The sequence below is a fragment of the Balaenoptera physalus genome (assembly GCF_965194825.1).
Source record: "Balaenoptera physalus genome assembly, chromosome: 9".
Taxonomy (NCBI): Eukaryota; Metazoa; Chordata; class Mammalia; order Artiodactyla; family Balaenopteridae; genus Balaenoptera; species Balaenoptera physalus.
Window position 1 is genome coordinate 48,600,234 of NC_138888.1, and position 15,786 is coordinate 48,616,019.

At 45.9% G+C, this 15,786-nt stretch overlaps 1 protein-coding gene and 1 long non-coding RNA gene across 3 annotated transcripts in view; both read left to right on the forward strand.

The window, feature by feature from the left end:
• Positions 1-15,786, forward strand: part of FYN (FYN proto-oncogene, Src family tyrosine kinase) — a 205,159-nt gene that overhangs the window by 170,800 nt on the left and 18,573 nt on the right. Inside the window, exons 9-11 of the mRNA XM_082475311.1 lie at positions 1,502-1,681; positions 3,525-3,601; positions 3,694-3,847. Coding sequence (XP_082331437.1) covers positions 1,502-1,681; positions 3,525-3,601; positions 3,694-3,847 — 411 coding nt within the window. The remainder of the gene's footprint in view (positions 1-1,501; positions 1,682-3,524; positions 3,602-3,693; positions 3,848-15,786) is intronic.
• LOC309667183 overlaps positions 1-15,786 on the forward strand; it is a 238,789-nt gene that overhangs the window by 60,449 nt on the left and 162,554 nt on the right. The gene's annotated exons all lie outside the window — the stretch shown is intronic.

Here is a 15,786-nt window from a genome sequence, read left to right on the forward strand (position 1 = left end):
GTGCTAAAACACTCACATAGACCACTTACGAGGTGTCAAATTTCCCATTTACGTTTAAGTGGTCAGTCCTCTGTAAGATTTGAATGAACTCTTCTTTAAACCACTTATTCTTTGATAATTTATATTTTTGTAGATTGCATGCTGTGATTTTATGAATCATGTTTTTAACAGGGTAACAAGAGTTGCTCCACTTTATAGAATCTTTTAGTTCTAAATCAGTTATATTAAATATAAAGTTAATTCAAACCAGCCCTCTTTTCCAAATAGAAAACAATATAATCTTAGTAGATTTTTCTGTTTCCCTTATAAATAGTTTTAATTCAAAGTCATAGGACTAATAATGGATACACATAGAATTTAGATTTTTTTTCTTTAATTTTGGTGCTGAAAGAGACTGGAGAGAGAATCCAGTTCCATTTCTGTATTTTACAGATGAGGTAAATGATGGTGATCATAAACCAGGCCTGCCTCTGAACTCCTAGATTTTTTTTTAAACATGTGAAGTTCAGGTATCTCTATTCCCTCTTAGCTGCTGTTTAATTTTTCCAGTCTGTCTGATAGAAGTCACTGTTCTTGTGGCTGACCATCAGTAAGCGTGAGGAATTTTTCTTTACTGGTTGAAGTATTGGCAAGTGGACCGAGAGCTTCTTGCCAATGCTTATCAGCACACTTAGCTCAGCTTTTCAAGGACTCAGTCAAGCAGCTTATCCATTGCTGACAACTAAAAGTCTAGAGGTAATCTCCAAACATCCTCAGTGTGTTGCCATGTATTTTTAAATGGCACACCCCATAAAATAGAACTTAGTCTAATTTCTTCCATGCTCACTCTACTGCCTAGGGGATGGCTCTTGGATGGCCAGTCCTGTTCTAACCCGTAGACTTTCATCCTTATAAAGAAGTGTCCAGAAAGTACTAGGGATCTAACGTACAACATGATAAATATAATTAATGCTGCTGTATGTTATATATGAAAATTGTTTAGAGAATAAATCCTGAGTTCTCAAGAAAAAAATTGTTTCTATTTCTTTAATTTTGTATCTATATGAGATGACGGATTTCACTAAACTTAATTGTGATAATCACTCCGTGATGTACGTAAATCAAATCATTATGCTTTACACCTTAAACCTATACAGTGCTGTATGTCAGTTATATCTCAGTAAAACTGGAAGGAAAAAAAAAAGATGTATCCATCCAGAGCTTTTGATACAAATTTGTAATCACATGGCTGAGCCAGAAAAGGAAAGTGATATATATCAAAATCACAAAAAAAATTTTAAAAATTATAAACCATGATATAGCCATAACTAAACACATTTTTCCTGTTGAAAATACTTGACAGAGTCCTTACATTTGATTGTCTTTGTTCAACAAAAAAAAATATGTTAAGTTTTTTTTAAGTTAAAATCCGACTTTATGCAAATAGCTACTCACTAAACAACTTTTTTTTTCCGTCAAAAGAGGATCTTTGGTTTGACTTGATATTGTGGGGTGTCTGCAGGTACCTGGAATGGAAACACAAAAGTAGCCATAAAGACTCTTAAACCCGGCACAATGTCCCCTGAATCGTTCCTTGAGGAGGCACAGATCATGAAGAAGTTGAAGCATGACAAACTGGTCCAGCTCTATGCGGTGGTGTCCGAGGAGCCCATCTACATTGTCACCGAGTATATGAACAAAGGTCAGGCCAGGCCTCTCGGGCTCCCCCTCACGGGGACCTGCAGGCTTTTTTGGGGGAGGGAAATGGAGCTGCCTGCTTGCTTTTTTCCTCCTTTCTCCATGAATCAAGCATTCTTATCAAGACGCACAAATTGTGTGCTCACTAATGAAAACATTTTAAGAACAGTCTATGACCTTGAATTTGCCCCCCGGATTCTTGTGAAGCGCAGTACCTTTTGCATGCTGCACGTGTCAGGAGTTCCATCTTCTCTCCATAATTAAAGAAATTCATTTCTAGTATCAGGGGTGATACAGAGAGCTATAATAGTTTGCTGTTATTTGGAATGCCAGAGCTTGTGTTAAAAATTAAATTTTTTGCAGGGCTGAACAATTAATATCAGACACTGATCTCTGGGTTAAATTTAGTCTCCATCTTTTCAACATCTTTTTTTTTTTCAGCTCCCTTCTTAAACATCAGACGTAGAAAGACACGCTTTTAAAGAGCACATTTTAGTCTCATTCTTTTTCTCTCTTTCTAATCAAAGCAATATTGTTGGGGATAAGGCCAAAGATCACTTTGTTTTGGAAAAATAGATGAACCAAACAAGAAACAGCCTTAAAAGGCAATTCGTTGTACATCAGAGGACACCAGTGTAATTTTTCCTTTCCACGTACTTTCTTTTAAAATATATTTGGAATTATTCCCTGAAAGATTGTTTGTCCTTTGTACCCAGGGTTATTTGGTAAATAACTTTGTGATTAAAGTATGAAAAAAGTCACCAATGATCACATGAGCCTCCAGCCTCTGCCTGTGATTGTTTCAGCCCCAGTGTTCATTCTGAGCTCCTTAGGCTGTGTCATCACAGTGGCTCCGAAGCTCCAGCCGTTTTGTTTCAGAGATCTTTTAAGGCCTGATTGGCCATGATCTAATGTGGGGAGCTACCTGCCCCACCCTGTATTCCTCAGATACTCTTTTCTTGATTTAAAATCTGTCAATAAGCTGGGCCAATGATTCTAAACTTTACTTTGTATCAGAGTCACCTAATGGGCTTCTTAAAATACAAGTTTCTAGGCCAGAACTCCCAAGTTGCTGATTCAGTAGATGTGGGGTGGGACCTGAGAGTTTGCATTTCTAACTAGTTCCCCCGGGGTTGCCATTCTTGCTGCTCCAGGACCACATTTTGGGAACCACTTGGCTGGGTGCTTTTTTCCCCACTTCACTCTTGTTGGGGTTGCTGATTGGGAATGAGATCGAAGTGGTGCAGCCTTTCAATATGTTCTTCCTATGACATAAAGGGAATTGAGTCCTGTTTTTTCTAGTTTTAATCCCATTTCTGGTGTCCCTAGAAATGGAGTCACCATAGTTTTTTCTTTAAAGTTATCAACTTTGTTTTTATTTATTTATTTATTTATTTATTTAAAATTTTTGTTTATTTTGGCTGCACCAGGTCTTAGTTGCAGCACGTGGGATCTTCGTTGCAGCATGTTTTTGGTTGCGGCATGCAGGATCTGCAGGACTTCTTAGTTGTGGCATGTGGACTCTTAGTTGCGGCATGCATGTGGGATCTAGTTCCCCTACCAGGGATCAAACCCAGGCCCCCTGCATTGGGAGCTCGGAGTCTTACCCACTGGACCACCAGGGAAGTCCCACCATAGTTTATTTTTAAAAGGTAAAACTGCCGCCTTCCAATGCATAGATTTTCTTCTGCCCTGTATTTTTTTTGTGTAAACCTTTTTTTTTTTTATCGATAGCACTATTTCATTTAATTACCTCGTTACTTCTAATAAGAAAACCAAATACAGCCCTTCGTCGGGAATTTTTATCTTTCAAAGGAAATCAGAATGGTTTTATGTTTTGTTCATAGGAAGTTTACTCGATTTCTTAAAAGATGGAGAAGGAAGAGCTCTGAAGTTACCAAACCTTGTGGACATGGCAGCACAGGTAGGCCCTGTGGTACCTTGATTCCTGCCTTAGATTTACTGACGTGTGAGTACATGGAGACACATGTAATGTGTGTTCCTCGGTTTCCACAGGTTGCTGCGGGAATGGCGTATATCGAGCGCATGAATTATATCCACAGAGACTTGCGGTCAGCAAACATTCTCGTGGGGAATGGACTAATTTGCAAGATCGCCGACTTCGGATTGGCCAGGTTGATCGAGGACAATGAGTACACAGCAAGACAAGGTGGGCACTTGAATGAGGAAGGCTCGTGATCACATCCCACCCAGCCCTTCCTCCCTCCTTCTCTTCCTTCCTCCAGAAAATGTTTGGACTGTCGTTCTTTGGCTGGGTTCTTCCTTCTTGATCTGGCGGGAATCTGACAGCTCTGCAGGTGGGAGACTGTGGTGGGTTCAGTGCGTGAACGAGATGTTGCTTTTTGGTGCGTGAGCGTCTGCTGATGTCCTCCTGGCTCGTGCCGCCCTCCTCCCTGCACCCAGGCTCGGGACACTTTGCCTTGGGAGGAGAGGGCTGCGGAAGGCCAAGAGAGCAGTCGAGTAGTAGCTCAACACTCCATCAGAGTCTCAGCCAGAAACAGAAGGCACGCTCATTGGAGAATTTAGTAAAGGAGTTATTTACAATGGCCTGGGCAGGGTTTAGGAAAACCGACAGGGCGTGATGCGGCATCCCAGAGCTGGTAACCGCATCAGAACTAAGAATGAGCAGCTGTGCAGAGAGGCCCCCTCGGGTGGAGACGGGCAGCTGGGGCGGATCTGGGGGGTGCGTGGCCGAGCTCACTTTTCAGCCCTCCTCCAGATCTTCTGCCAAGCCCCACTAGAGCCAGCGGTCAAAGGAGCCCATTGACGAGTCCTGATGGGTCCAGAGCAGGGAGAAGACGAGTAGAAAGGGGATGTAGAGGGCCGACAGAAGAGAATAACTCAGCCCCTGGAGAAGCTCCACCTCCTTTAATCATCCCCTCCATCCTGCCCCCTCCAAAGATTTATAGGAATTAACCTCTACATAAAATACATCTCAAACCAGCAGCCACTCCAGTGGGACAGCTTTTCAGATGCTTCTAGAGCACTAGATACTGGGGAGGGAATTCCCGGCGTTATTTCCTTTCTTCCTGGAACCTCACGTAGTGGTCAAAGGATAAATGTGTGGAACTAAGTGTGCAGTTTGCAGTCAATGTAGGCTCCTTATGGAAAAGATAATGCTCGTGTCTGACGGAAAGGGGTCACCTTCACTGTTATTGTTTTTAACCAAAGCCTAGTCATTCCGAGCAAGGCTGAGCAGTGACCGGAGTGGATTACAGGGCAGTGCTTTCTGCTAGAGGTTATCATGGCCACCTCTGCCATTCTTCTTCTTTCTTTCCTTCTTTTTCAATTCTTTCATTTCATGCCAATTCTTCCCTCCTTTTATCCTTCTCAGCAGTCTCAAGTGATGAGGAAAAACGCTAAACTAAGACCTTGCCTCTCACAGATGCTGTCCAAAGGCTAAATTACAGGTCGGTCAGACAGCTCAGCTATTTGAATTTCCCCAGCACGTGGCAGTTCTTGTCCTGGAGCCAAATGCCCACACAACAAGCAACACACACACACACACACACACACACACACCAGCGCAGGGCCAGATGGTGTGCCATATCACTAATCAAAGGCACACAGGCAGCTTTGATTGGCTCCACAGTCCAAAGAGGAACGTGGATGTGATCTTGAGTCAAGATGAGCTAAGAGGGTCTGCAGCGCCCCCGGGTCTGCGACCTGGGCCTAAATGAGAGAGTTTACCCTGAGGCAAACCTGTGAGATCCCAGCTCACGGACCCGGAAGGAGAGGAGAGCAGGTGAAGGTTGCGAGACATGAATCTTTGATTTAGGAAGGGGTGGGAGTGGAGTGGGTCGTGTCAGCATCGTTCCGTGTGTGAGTGGAATTCTGCAGCTGGAGGGAGCGGTTCAGGATTTGTTTCTCCCCTTCTCCTGGGCCCTGGACTCTCTAGAATTTGTTGTTAACAGCCTTGAACCATCAATAACTGAGAAGGTTGCAGGGCCAGAAGCCCGAGCACGCTGGCAGGGATGCTGTTGACGGGGCTGGGTATTTAGTTCACGGGGTGAGGTGCCCCTGGCTGTGGCCCTGGGCGATTGGAGTCCGGGGGCAGGCATGTCAGGAGCCCCTCGATGCTGTCCCCTCACAGTGTGCTGCTGCTGTGAGGCAGGGCCCGCGTGGCCACCCTCAGCCCTGGCCACCCTGCCTTCCTCCCTGGAGAGCTGTCCTGACTGCCTTTCTGGTGGCTTCCTCACCTCCACCATCACCTTCCCAGATGCCGTCCTGATGCCCTTCAAAGGGTCAGCTTCACACCCTTAATTTCCAAATAGAATCCTCCACCCTTCCCTCTTAAAATTCTTTTTTCTTCTATCTTCCCTTTTACAAGTATCTTCCCATCCATGCCAAACACTGGAAGGAGATAAGTAAGTAGAAGTAAATGAACTGGAGAACTGAACCGGGGGAAAGCAAACAAAGACTGGGGCCCCGGGATTTTCAAGGAGAATAAAAGAAATGCTGCAACGGAGGAAAAAGAAGGAGCAGGGGCGTTTATAGGATACCTACCCAGTGCCAGGCCCGAGCAGGCAAATGTGAGAAGTGGAGTGAGAAAGATAGAAACAGGCTCAGAGGGGTTAAGTAACGTGTACAAAGTCACACAGCTAGTAAAATGGCAGAGGCAGGATTTGAATCCAGGTATGGCTGGCCCTATCACATCTGCCCTCTTAAGCTACGCTGACTGTCTCTCATCAAGACAGTGATTAAAAGAACAGAAAATAAAAATTGAGAAGGTTAGACATAAGTTCCTTTTCCCCTTTATTTTATGGAAAAGGTTTTAAGGGGCACCTTCTAAAGTGCATGTGTGAGAGAGTTGGAAGACCTTCATTTGCCAGCTCTGAGACAGCCCAGCTGTTTACAAAATGCCTCCCGAGGGTCTGCCCTGCCCGGGCCACTTTACGAGGCAGGAAGGGCCTGGTGTGTATCTGCCTGTGTGCTCTGCAGATGGCACGCGTGCTTCATGCTGAAGTTTCTGCAGCGGATTAGTCAGCTCCTCCAGACAGCTGCTCCACGTGCCTGAAGATATTTGCACATCAGGTTTTATGTTCCCCACAGGCCACAGCCAGGCCGCATCTTGATTATGGAAGTGTGGGCATTGTTCAGAAGCGTGTGCCAATCACAGGTATTTTAGGACTGTGGGTGACCATTGTTTCTCAGCACAGTTGTGAGGTTCCCATCTAAGGCACACGGAAATGTCTGTCGCCCCCCCTGAGTGGATGAGCTGGCATTTCCCCCGGCACCAGCAGAGCTGGAATTGGGACCTGGGTTAAACTGCCCCTCCTCTGTTCCTTTCCTCCTCCCTGCCCCACTGGACTGTAGGGGAGAAGGTCAAGACCAGACCCAAAACCTGGGAGGGTGGTCCTCGGCCGACAGCATTCTGGAGGTCGCTAGAAATCATTTGGTATCGCTCATTCTCTGTTACCTCTGCATGTCCCCCAGTGACAGCAGCTAGATCTTCTTTAGTCACAAACTCTTGTTACGTTCTGTCCAATCAGGATCTCTGAGCAATGGCAAAATTAATTATTTGAGCGCCTTTCAAAGTGAAAGGGCATTGCTAGGAGCTGCTGATAGAAAGAAGCCAAAGACTGCACGGGGGCAGGCAGCAAGCCTGGAGTAGAACCAGATTTGAAACCCAGCCCTGCTATCCACCAGCTCTGGGGCCTTGGGCAAGTTACTTAACGTTTCCACACCTCAGCTTGCTTATCTGTAAAGTGGAAATATACTTTACCTGCTTTGTGCTTTAATTTTTGCAAAGATTAAGTGAAACAGCACATGTAAATTTTTTAGCGCAGTGCCCAGCACGTAGCGACTGGTAAACAAAAAGGACTCTTGTTATCATATCCTGGACAAGACTAAGTTCTTGGGGGATAAACAGATGCGAAAATGGGCTGTAGACATGTGAAAAGGCTCAAACACCATTCTGGAAAGGGAGAGAGGGATCAAAGGTAATTCCCTGGTGGTCACATGCGTATAATCACAAGGATGAAGTTGCCAACAACAGGAATGAGTGAGTTGGGAAGAAGGTCTTATTTTCAAAGAACAAGGGTGAGTTTGGCTTGGGATTTGTTGAGCTTGAGGTGGTTGGGGCAGTATGTCCAAGCTTGGTGCCCAAGCCCAGAGAGGTCAGTCGGGGTGCCTTCACCTGCTCCCACTGCCATGGGGCCTCACCTCCCAGCCCTCCCCACCACGGCACCACCACCCCTTAGCTGACCGTGGCCTCTCACCCTCAAGCCGCCTGCACCCTCCCCTGAGGTCCAGTCACAACCCCTCCAGCCATCAGTTCCTCCAGAGCTCACACAGACCGTGGGAGAATTCTTGACACACTTTCTTCATGAGTTTTCAGGAGGCTCCGTGCTGACTAATGTTGATTTAAGCCTAACAAGCTCAGATAGACCTGGCTTATGTATCAGAATGGCTTGCTTTTGTGGACACTTTTTTTTTTTTTATTGAGCCAAAATATACATACAATAAAATGAATAAGTCTGAAGTGTACAACTCAGTGAACTTTTACATACGTATGTGCCCCTGAAACCACCCACAGATGAAGATACAGACTCTGCCAGCCCCCTAAGGACCTCCTCATCCCCTTCAGCCAGTCACCACTCCAAGGGGTATAGCCGCTATTTTACCTCTATCACCAGAGATTCCTTTTTCCTGTAACTGAACTTCATATAAACAAATCATACAGTATTACTCTTTTGTGTCTAGTTTCTTTCTCATCAGGTCGGTGAGATTTATCCATGTTGCTGCATGTAACAGTAGTTCTTTCCTTTTCCTTGCTGAGTAGTATTCCATTGTACAAATAGATCCGTGTATCCATTCTACTGGTATTTCTAACTGAGGGTCTTTATGAATTTAGCTGCCGTGGTGGCGGTCATGTCCTCCTATCTCCTGGGTATATTCCCTGCAGTGGAATTGTTGGTCTTAGGACAGGCCTATGCCACCCAGCAGGTTTTGTGGCCGTATCTTTAAAGATAGAATACACAGTCACTGTGTTGTTTACTGGTGGTGTACTTCCCTGTAGGCCACTAAGGCAGCCTGATGAGGCTGAGGAAGCCGTGGTTGGCAGTCAGGAAGCCCGAGTCTGAACTAGCTCTCACTTACAAGGTTGGTGTGTCCCCAGGCAAATCACTTAACCTTTCTGAGCCTCATTTTTTAGCATCTGTAAAATGGAGGTAATAAAAATAATAACCTCACATAATTAGTGTGAGAATTAAATGGGCTCTCTATAAAAGTTGTTGGAGGGTTGTGAAATATAAAAACCATTCTTATAACCTGAACTTTTTGTATTTGATGTAAACTTTCCTTGAAAGGGGTCTTTATTTTCTTACCTAAAAAAGATTTTTAAGGAAAAAACTATTAGTAATCAGTAAAGAAAAATCAATCTTGTAAGAGAAAAAATATATTATTTCATTATTTTACAGCCAATTCTATTTATCTGGGCAGTCACCATTTCGTATTACCTACATCCCCAAGGGCCCCTCTGACCACACAGCTGGGAGCCGGTGGTCTACTCACCATCTTCTCCAGCAGATTTGCCTTCTCTGTTGAGAATTGTCCCTGCCTCCTTGCCACTGTTGTTTTTAATCTTGTCAACTCTGAACATCCGATGGGCATTCTCAGCAGTGTCATTGATGGTTGTGCATGCGTCTGCACGCGCACACACACATGCATGTGCGAACGTACCACCCCCTTCCAGAGATGGCAGGGACTGGATTGGTTAAGAGCATGACCCATGAAATCAAATTATCTTGATGTGAACATTAGCATCACTGCTAATTAGCTGTGAGGCTTTGGACGAGTTACTTAACCTCTCTAAGCCTTTATTTCCTCCTCTGAAAACAGGGATAATAATAGTTATCTTCATCAGAGAACTGTTGTATACTTCCCTGAGAATATACATAAAGCACTTAGCACAAAGCAGATGCTGAGCTGATAGTTGTAGAATTTTAGTTAGTAGAGGTACCAATAGTAACATCACTATTGTTGATCCAGTGGAGTGATAGTACTGCGTGCTTGCTCCCTCCCTCCCTCCTTCCTTCCTTCCTTCCTTCTCTCCCTCCTCTCTGTCTCTGTCTCTCTCTACACACACACACACACACACACGCACGCACGCGCACACACACACACACACACACACACACTCCCCCTCTCTTGGTCTTTCCTGACCCCCTCCATAGGGTCTCCCACATGGAAGACCTGCCTATTTAACCCTTTCCTCTCCTGATTTGAATCATCACAAAGACAGGAACTTAGAGTTGCTCTGTATTTAGGGTTTTTTGTTTGTTTGTTTTAAGGTCTAAGTTAAGGACAGGATCATTGTTGAGAAAGCAAATGTCAAGGCGATTTAATCTTTGGATCTTTGGAATGTATGTAAAAACAGGGGCATTTAGGACTTTGTATAAAACTTGCTGTAGGTTTAGGTTTGTGTATTAAATAGAAGAAAAACATATCTGTTCAAATGCTCCCAGTATTGAGGGTTTAAGTTGAATAGATTATTATCTGGAGGAAATTCACGTATAAATTTGACTGCAAAGAATTCATAATTGTTGCGGTTTTCATGTTAATTATTTCATGTTAAAAAATTGTTACTGCATAAATTAACACATTCTTTCATGGAGAACATATTTTAGAAAGATTTGTTACTTTAATAACTCTTTGTGTATTAGAAATCCCAGATGCCTGTACTAATTAAATATAATCAGATTTTGGATTCAAAAAGCACAGTAGCCATTTAACACAAACAAGCAGGCAGCTAGGTTGAGAAACACAGGAAGAAGTGGATCCCTGTTTCTTTCAAATTTTGAATTTCACAATTCAGAACTGTGAATTCAATTCCTGTCCTTCCTTTGTATTGCAATGACTGGGGATTATCAGACTCAGAACGCCAGCTTTCCAGCTCAAGGGCTCCTGCAGAATTATTAATCAGCCTCTTCTGAGGCCCCTGTAATCCGGTGGCAGATCAAGGCTGATCTCGCCATGAGATGCCCTCCCTCTGCCCCCGTCGGCACATGCGTTTCTTGTTCTCTGTCAACAACAGCACTGCAGTTCCCACACAGTGTGCTGTGACCTGAACAGCAAATGTCAGGGGAGGAGGGGAAGAAACCCTTTTAATTATTGAATTTAATCTAATTCTTCCCATGCTAGAGAAGCAAATCATCCTTTGACGAAAAGCAGACCCCTTTCCAGGGCAGCCATTGTTTTAAGCTCTGAGCAGGAAGCTCGTCTGTTTGAACTGACCACGCCGCCGCCCGTGCCACGGTCAGGGCTGCTGGTCACGGGGGTGTCTGCTGAGAGCCCGGGGCTCCCCCGCAGAACGCCCTGCCCTCGGCCAGGTCCCAGCCCTCCTTCCTGCTGAGCTGAGGGCTGCATGCCTGAGCTGAGCCTGGTTCCAATCAAGCCTCCCAGATCCCGAGTTTGGTGCACTGCCGTCACAGGCAGAGAGGGCCTTCATTTGTATTCCACCGCGCACCCGGGCTTCCACCGGCTTTCCCGAGAGGGATGCTTTGTTTACGTGCGCGGTCACAGCGGAGCCCCGGGGCCAGGTTAAGCGCAGGGGGAGCGGGTCACACTGCTGGGAAGAGGCACGTGGGTGGTGCAGACCGTGTTATCCTCGGAGAAAGGACATGTGGAAGCCAAAGACTAAAAGGAAAAGAAAATTCACTCCTTCCTCCCCCACTCTTTCATTTCAAATTAAAACTGTTTGCAGGGAGGAGGTGGACTCATTCCTTCCATCCGCATAGTCCGGCTGCCCCCTGACTCTGCTCCCCGGGGCCGGGGGGTGGGGGACAGATGGGCCTGCTGTAAGCCCTGGTCACTGAGAGCCCGCTTGTCTGAATACCTTTCCCGTTTCTCTGAACTGGGCGGTCACGTTTTGTATTCCGTGTGGGTCTCTCTCTCCTTTGTGCTGCCTTGAGCAAAGCAATTTGGCAGTTGTTTCTGAACGGTCAGAGCAAGTCCTTGGTCTGTGCACCCATGTTTCTTAGTAATCATCAAGAAGGAAGCAGATGGTCACCCTCTGTGATTTTAAAGTGTGTAAATAGGAGCTACATACTGCCAGCAAACATCAAAAATGTCACTTGGCTTCCTTGTCCTTGTCTTGCTTTGCTGGCAGAAGGAACTCCTGCATTTGCATCATCCTGATAATCAGGGACAGACAGTGCGAGTGAGAACTGTCCCATGTTTTGAAGGAGAGCGCACAGCAGCATGGGGCTGGTCTCCCCAAGGCACGGGCCGGGGGCCGGGGGAGTGGTGTGGAAAAGCAGCCCAAGGTGGTTATTGTCTTCTGTACATCGTCTCTTCCTTCCATTTCTTCATGACTCCCAACCAGACCCTCAGTATGGCCACCAGCTGTTCCCAAGCAGTATCTCCAACCCCAGTGCTTTTCCTTGATGCCTAGCAGACTTTGTGACATGATGTCAGACTGACCCAGGTCCAGTGCCCCTACAGGGGGTGACTGGATTCTTGAGGTGATTTCTGTGTTGAGCTAAACCCCAGACATCCATTTTTTACTTAGCTCTGAATTCTCACCACCCTGAACAGCAGCATACAGATGGTTCCAGAGCCCTACATGCAGCTTTCTTACCTTTTGTTCTGAATAAAAGATCACAAATGTGGTGTCTGTCATACTCAGGCTATGAATCAGAGTTTTTGTTCTGCTTTTGCTGAAGGATAATTGGAATTATTCAGCACTTTGGTGTTCTAGAACAGCAAGCAGGGCTCCTCCTTTCCTTAGCTCCACCCAAGATAGCCACTTCCACAAGTACCCCCCCCCCGCCACATACACACACACACACACACACACACACACACACAGTTGACACTTCAGACAAAGTCTTTTTTTTTTTTCGTTTTTCTTTTTGGCCATACTGCGCAGCATGCGGGATCTTAGTTCCCCAACCAGGGATCGAACCCGTGCCCCCTGCAGTGGAAGCACAGAGTCTTAACCACTGGACCGCCAGGGAAGTCCCAGGCAAAGTCTTCCTGATGAGTCTTAGATCTCCTTCCTGAGAGCACAGGGACCAAACACCCATGATTTCAGGAGATGCTAATTAATTTCATTCCTTACTTTTGTGTTGCAAGTGGGAGTTATCCTGGGTTGTCATTGGTCACCATTGGGAAGAGGGTGATGGGGAAAGGCAAGCAGCCCAAGCTCCTCCCCTCACCTTCTGGCTCCCCCATAGATTTGTAGAAGAAATGTCACAGCCTGCTTTCTGTTCTCCTCCATGGCACTCAAGGCACTTCTGCCCCTGCACAGTTTACCTGCCTGCCTGTCCTTCCTCAACTGCAGGACTCCAGGACCAGTGCCTTGCCTCCAGCCTCATCCCCCATTCTCCCGGGTGCTGGGTTTGCTCCCCTCTGTCCTCTAGTTGTCCTGATTAGGCTTTTAATACCCGCTGATGGACCATCTACTCCTTCCTGTCTGGTCCTCGATTTGGGGCTCCCCTTGGGACTTGGCTCATCCCTCTCAGCCTGAATATTCCTTCCGTGAATTCAGCCACACTAGACTTGGGATCCATGCCTGACTAATCAACCCTCGTGTTTGCAGCGTGTTCAGGCCCTGCCTCTGGTCCTGGGTTCTTGTCTTCCTTAGCCGAACTTGGTCCTCCTCCACCCACATCCCCAGTGGGGAAAGCACTCCTCCCTACTCCCCACCTCCTTCCTTCTCAGGCTGCCCGCTCGCCGCTATGCATTTCCGATGGAATATCATCTCAATCCATTGTACCATTTACTTTTCGTTTATTTTTTTTTTAAACATGGTGCTAAAACCTTATGAACCTAAAGTAGAAATTGCAACAGAATGTGTCACCAGGAATAACTGGAAAACACACAGTTGTATTACTCCAGACATGTTTGGGAAATTCCAAAGTCATTCCTTTGGCCTCATGTGAAAATTCTGAGTTTTGCTTTGCCAGGTTTTATTGAGTTTGAAATCATTGTTTTGTTTGAATAACCACAAAGTTCCAGGTCAGATCAGCTTTACCTCCTTCACAGGATATCCTGCCCTAGTCCTGCCTTGTTACCCCTCCTTTCCCCCCGCCCCCCACCAATATAATCAGCTTCCTGTTATTGGAATGGTTCATGGTTTCTTTTATTCTCCAGGGTAACTTTAAAGTTGAAGTACTTCACATTATTTAATACTGGATGTAATAATTTGCAGAGTTTGAAGCTTCATAACTAAAGAGGGTTCTGGGTGGATCTTTGGTTCAGAAAAAAGAGTGTCTGTTGTTGATATTAATGCCTTTCCTCCTTGCAAATGCTATTAGGGCACCACTTGCATTCTCTGTAGGGAGGGTTTGGCTGCTTTTACTCTCCATTGGCTTTGCCTTCTCCACCTTGGCCCAGGTTTTAGCCATAGGGGATATTTTCAGGGCTGTGGAATTGGCCTGGTCACCATGAAAAAAAAAAAAAAGAGAGAGAGAGAAAAAAGGCTTGACAGTCCAGCTCTCCAGTAAGAGCCGGTGATGTGAGCTACCCACCGCCTGCCCCCCACCCCCACCCAGGCCTCTCCTGGCCCCTTCCTGGAGCCCCAGGAAGAACCGAGGGTCACATTGCAGCATTCTCATGTGGCCACCTCTACCCAAGCCCCCGATCTCTGGGTACTTCCTCTTCCCCTCTCTCCTGAGCCGTCTTGTTCCTAAAGCCAGCACCACAATTTAGCTTTCTGTTGGGTTTGCCTGTGAGCTCTGTCCCACAGCTGCCTGGAATGTCCTAGGGCAGGAGGTGACTCCCACTGTGCTGGGGACTCGCTGGATGCTGAGTAAGTTCTCAGTGATTGGTTGCTGAGTGTATTGGGTTTTCTTCATCCTCCTTCCCTCCCTTGAAGTTTGGAGAGCTCTGGCTGGCCTGATGCAACTCAGTGCCTTTGCATTAAGATCCAAGTAAAATAATAGGTGGCATTTATTTAGGTATAATGAGGTGCCAGGTGCTGTGCCGAGCCCTCTAAATTATTTATAATTCTCATCACAACCTCATGAGGTTGTCATCATCCCCAGTTTACAGACAAGGAGACTGAGACTGAGGGGGCTTTTAAATGGTCACCCAACAAAGCCAGTGTGCACACCCAGGTCTGCCTGACTCTGGAGCCCCTTTCCTAGATGACTGCCCTGGTCTTCCACAAATGACCAGCCCAGCCCACAATTTGACGTCTTTGCATTGTCTCAAAGAATATTCGCTCCCCGTTTCCTGGCTGACTTCCACACGCGTAGTCCAGGAGGCGGACCGGAGAGTGCAAGTCTCTGCAGCCTTCATTTGAGCATTTGAAATGCTACTGCCATCGCCTTAATGCACCAAGATGCATAAAGTACTGTCAGTAACTGAATCAAGTGAGAACTGTTTCTGTTTAAGGCAGAAGAAAGCAGATTGCCTGGCCCCTGGGGATAAAGGACCTTCATTAACTTGATTGGGACCTGGGGGTTGGGATGAGCCGTCCTGACCTAATGAATTTAGCTGCTCATCCTGTTTTCACTTAAAAACCAAGAGCCTTCAGTCAGACAGTCCTGGAGTGTGGTGAGGAGGATTTGCTTCCTGTAACTCTAAGGGTGAAAATAATTATTTGTTCCACAGCTGCAACGTGTCACTCTCTTCTTTGTTCCGTTTGATTAAATTTGTGTAAAGGAAGAGAATCTCTGTGGCCTTCAGTGTTGAATAAATTGCTAGGTTGACCCTTTAGCCAATTAAAACATTTATTGAGCAGTGGCTGTTTAACCAGCCTTAGGCACGGTACTGTGGAGAAGATCAGTATAAAACATGGTCTCCAACCTCAAAGGATTTACATTCTATTTAAGGAAAGACAAAATACCTAGTAGAGAGACGTGTTGGACACATGGGCGTGGCAGTAGTGGTTGAGTGGGGTCTGGAGCCAGACTCCCTTGGCTCAAATCCCAGTTCCACCATTTACATGCATCCTCTGGCATATCGTTTTACCTCTGTTCAGTTTTCTCATCTGTAGAACAGGACCGTTATTGGTATCTGCCTCGTATGTGTAAAGCACTTAGCATGACGCTTGACACTTAGCAAGCCCTCAATATATGTTCAGCTATTGTGGGAGCTACTATTGTCAAGCATTAAACTGTTGTTTATAGCGCTGAT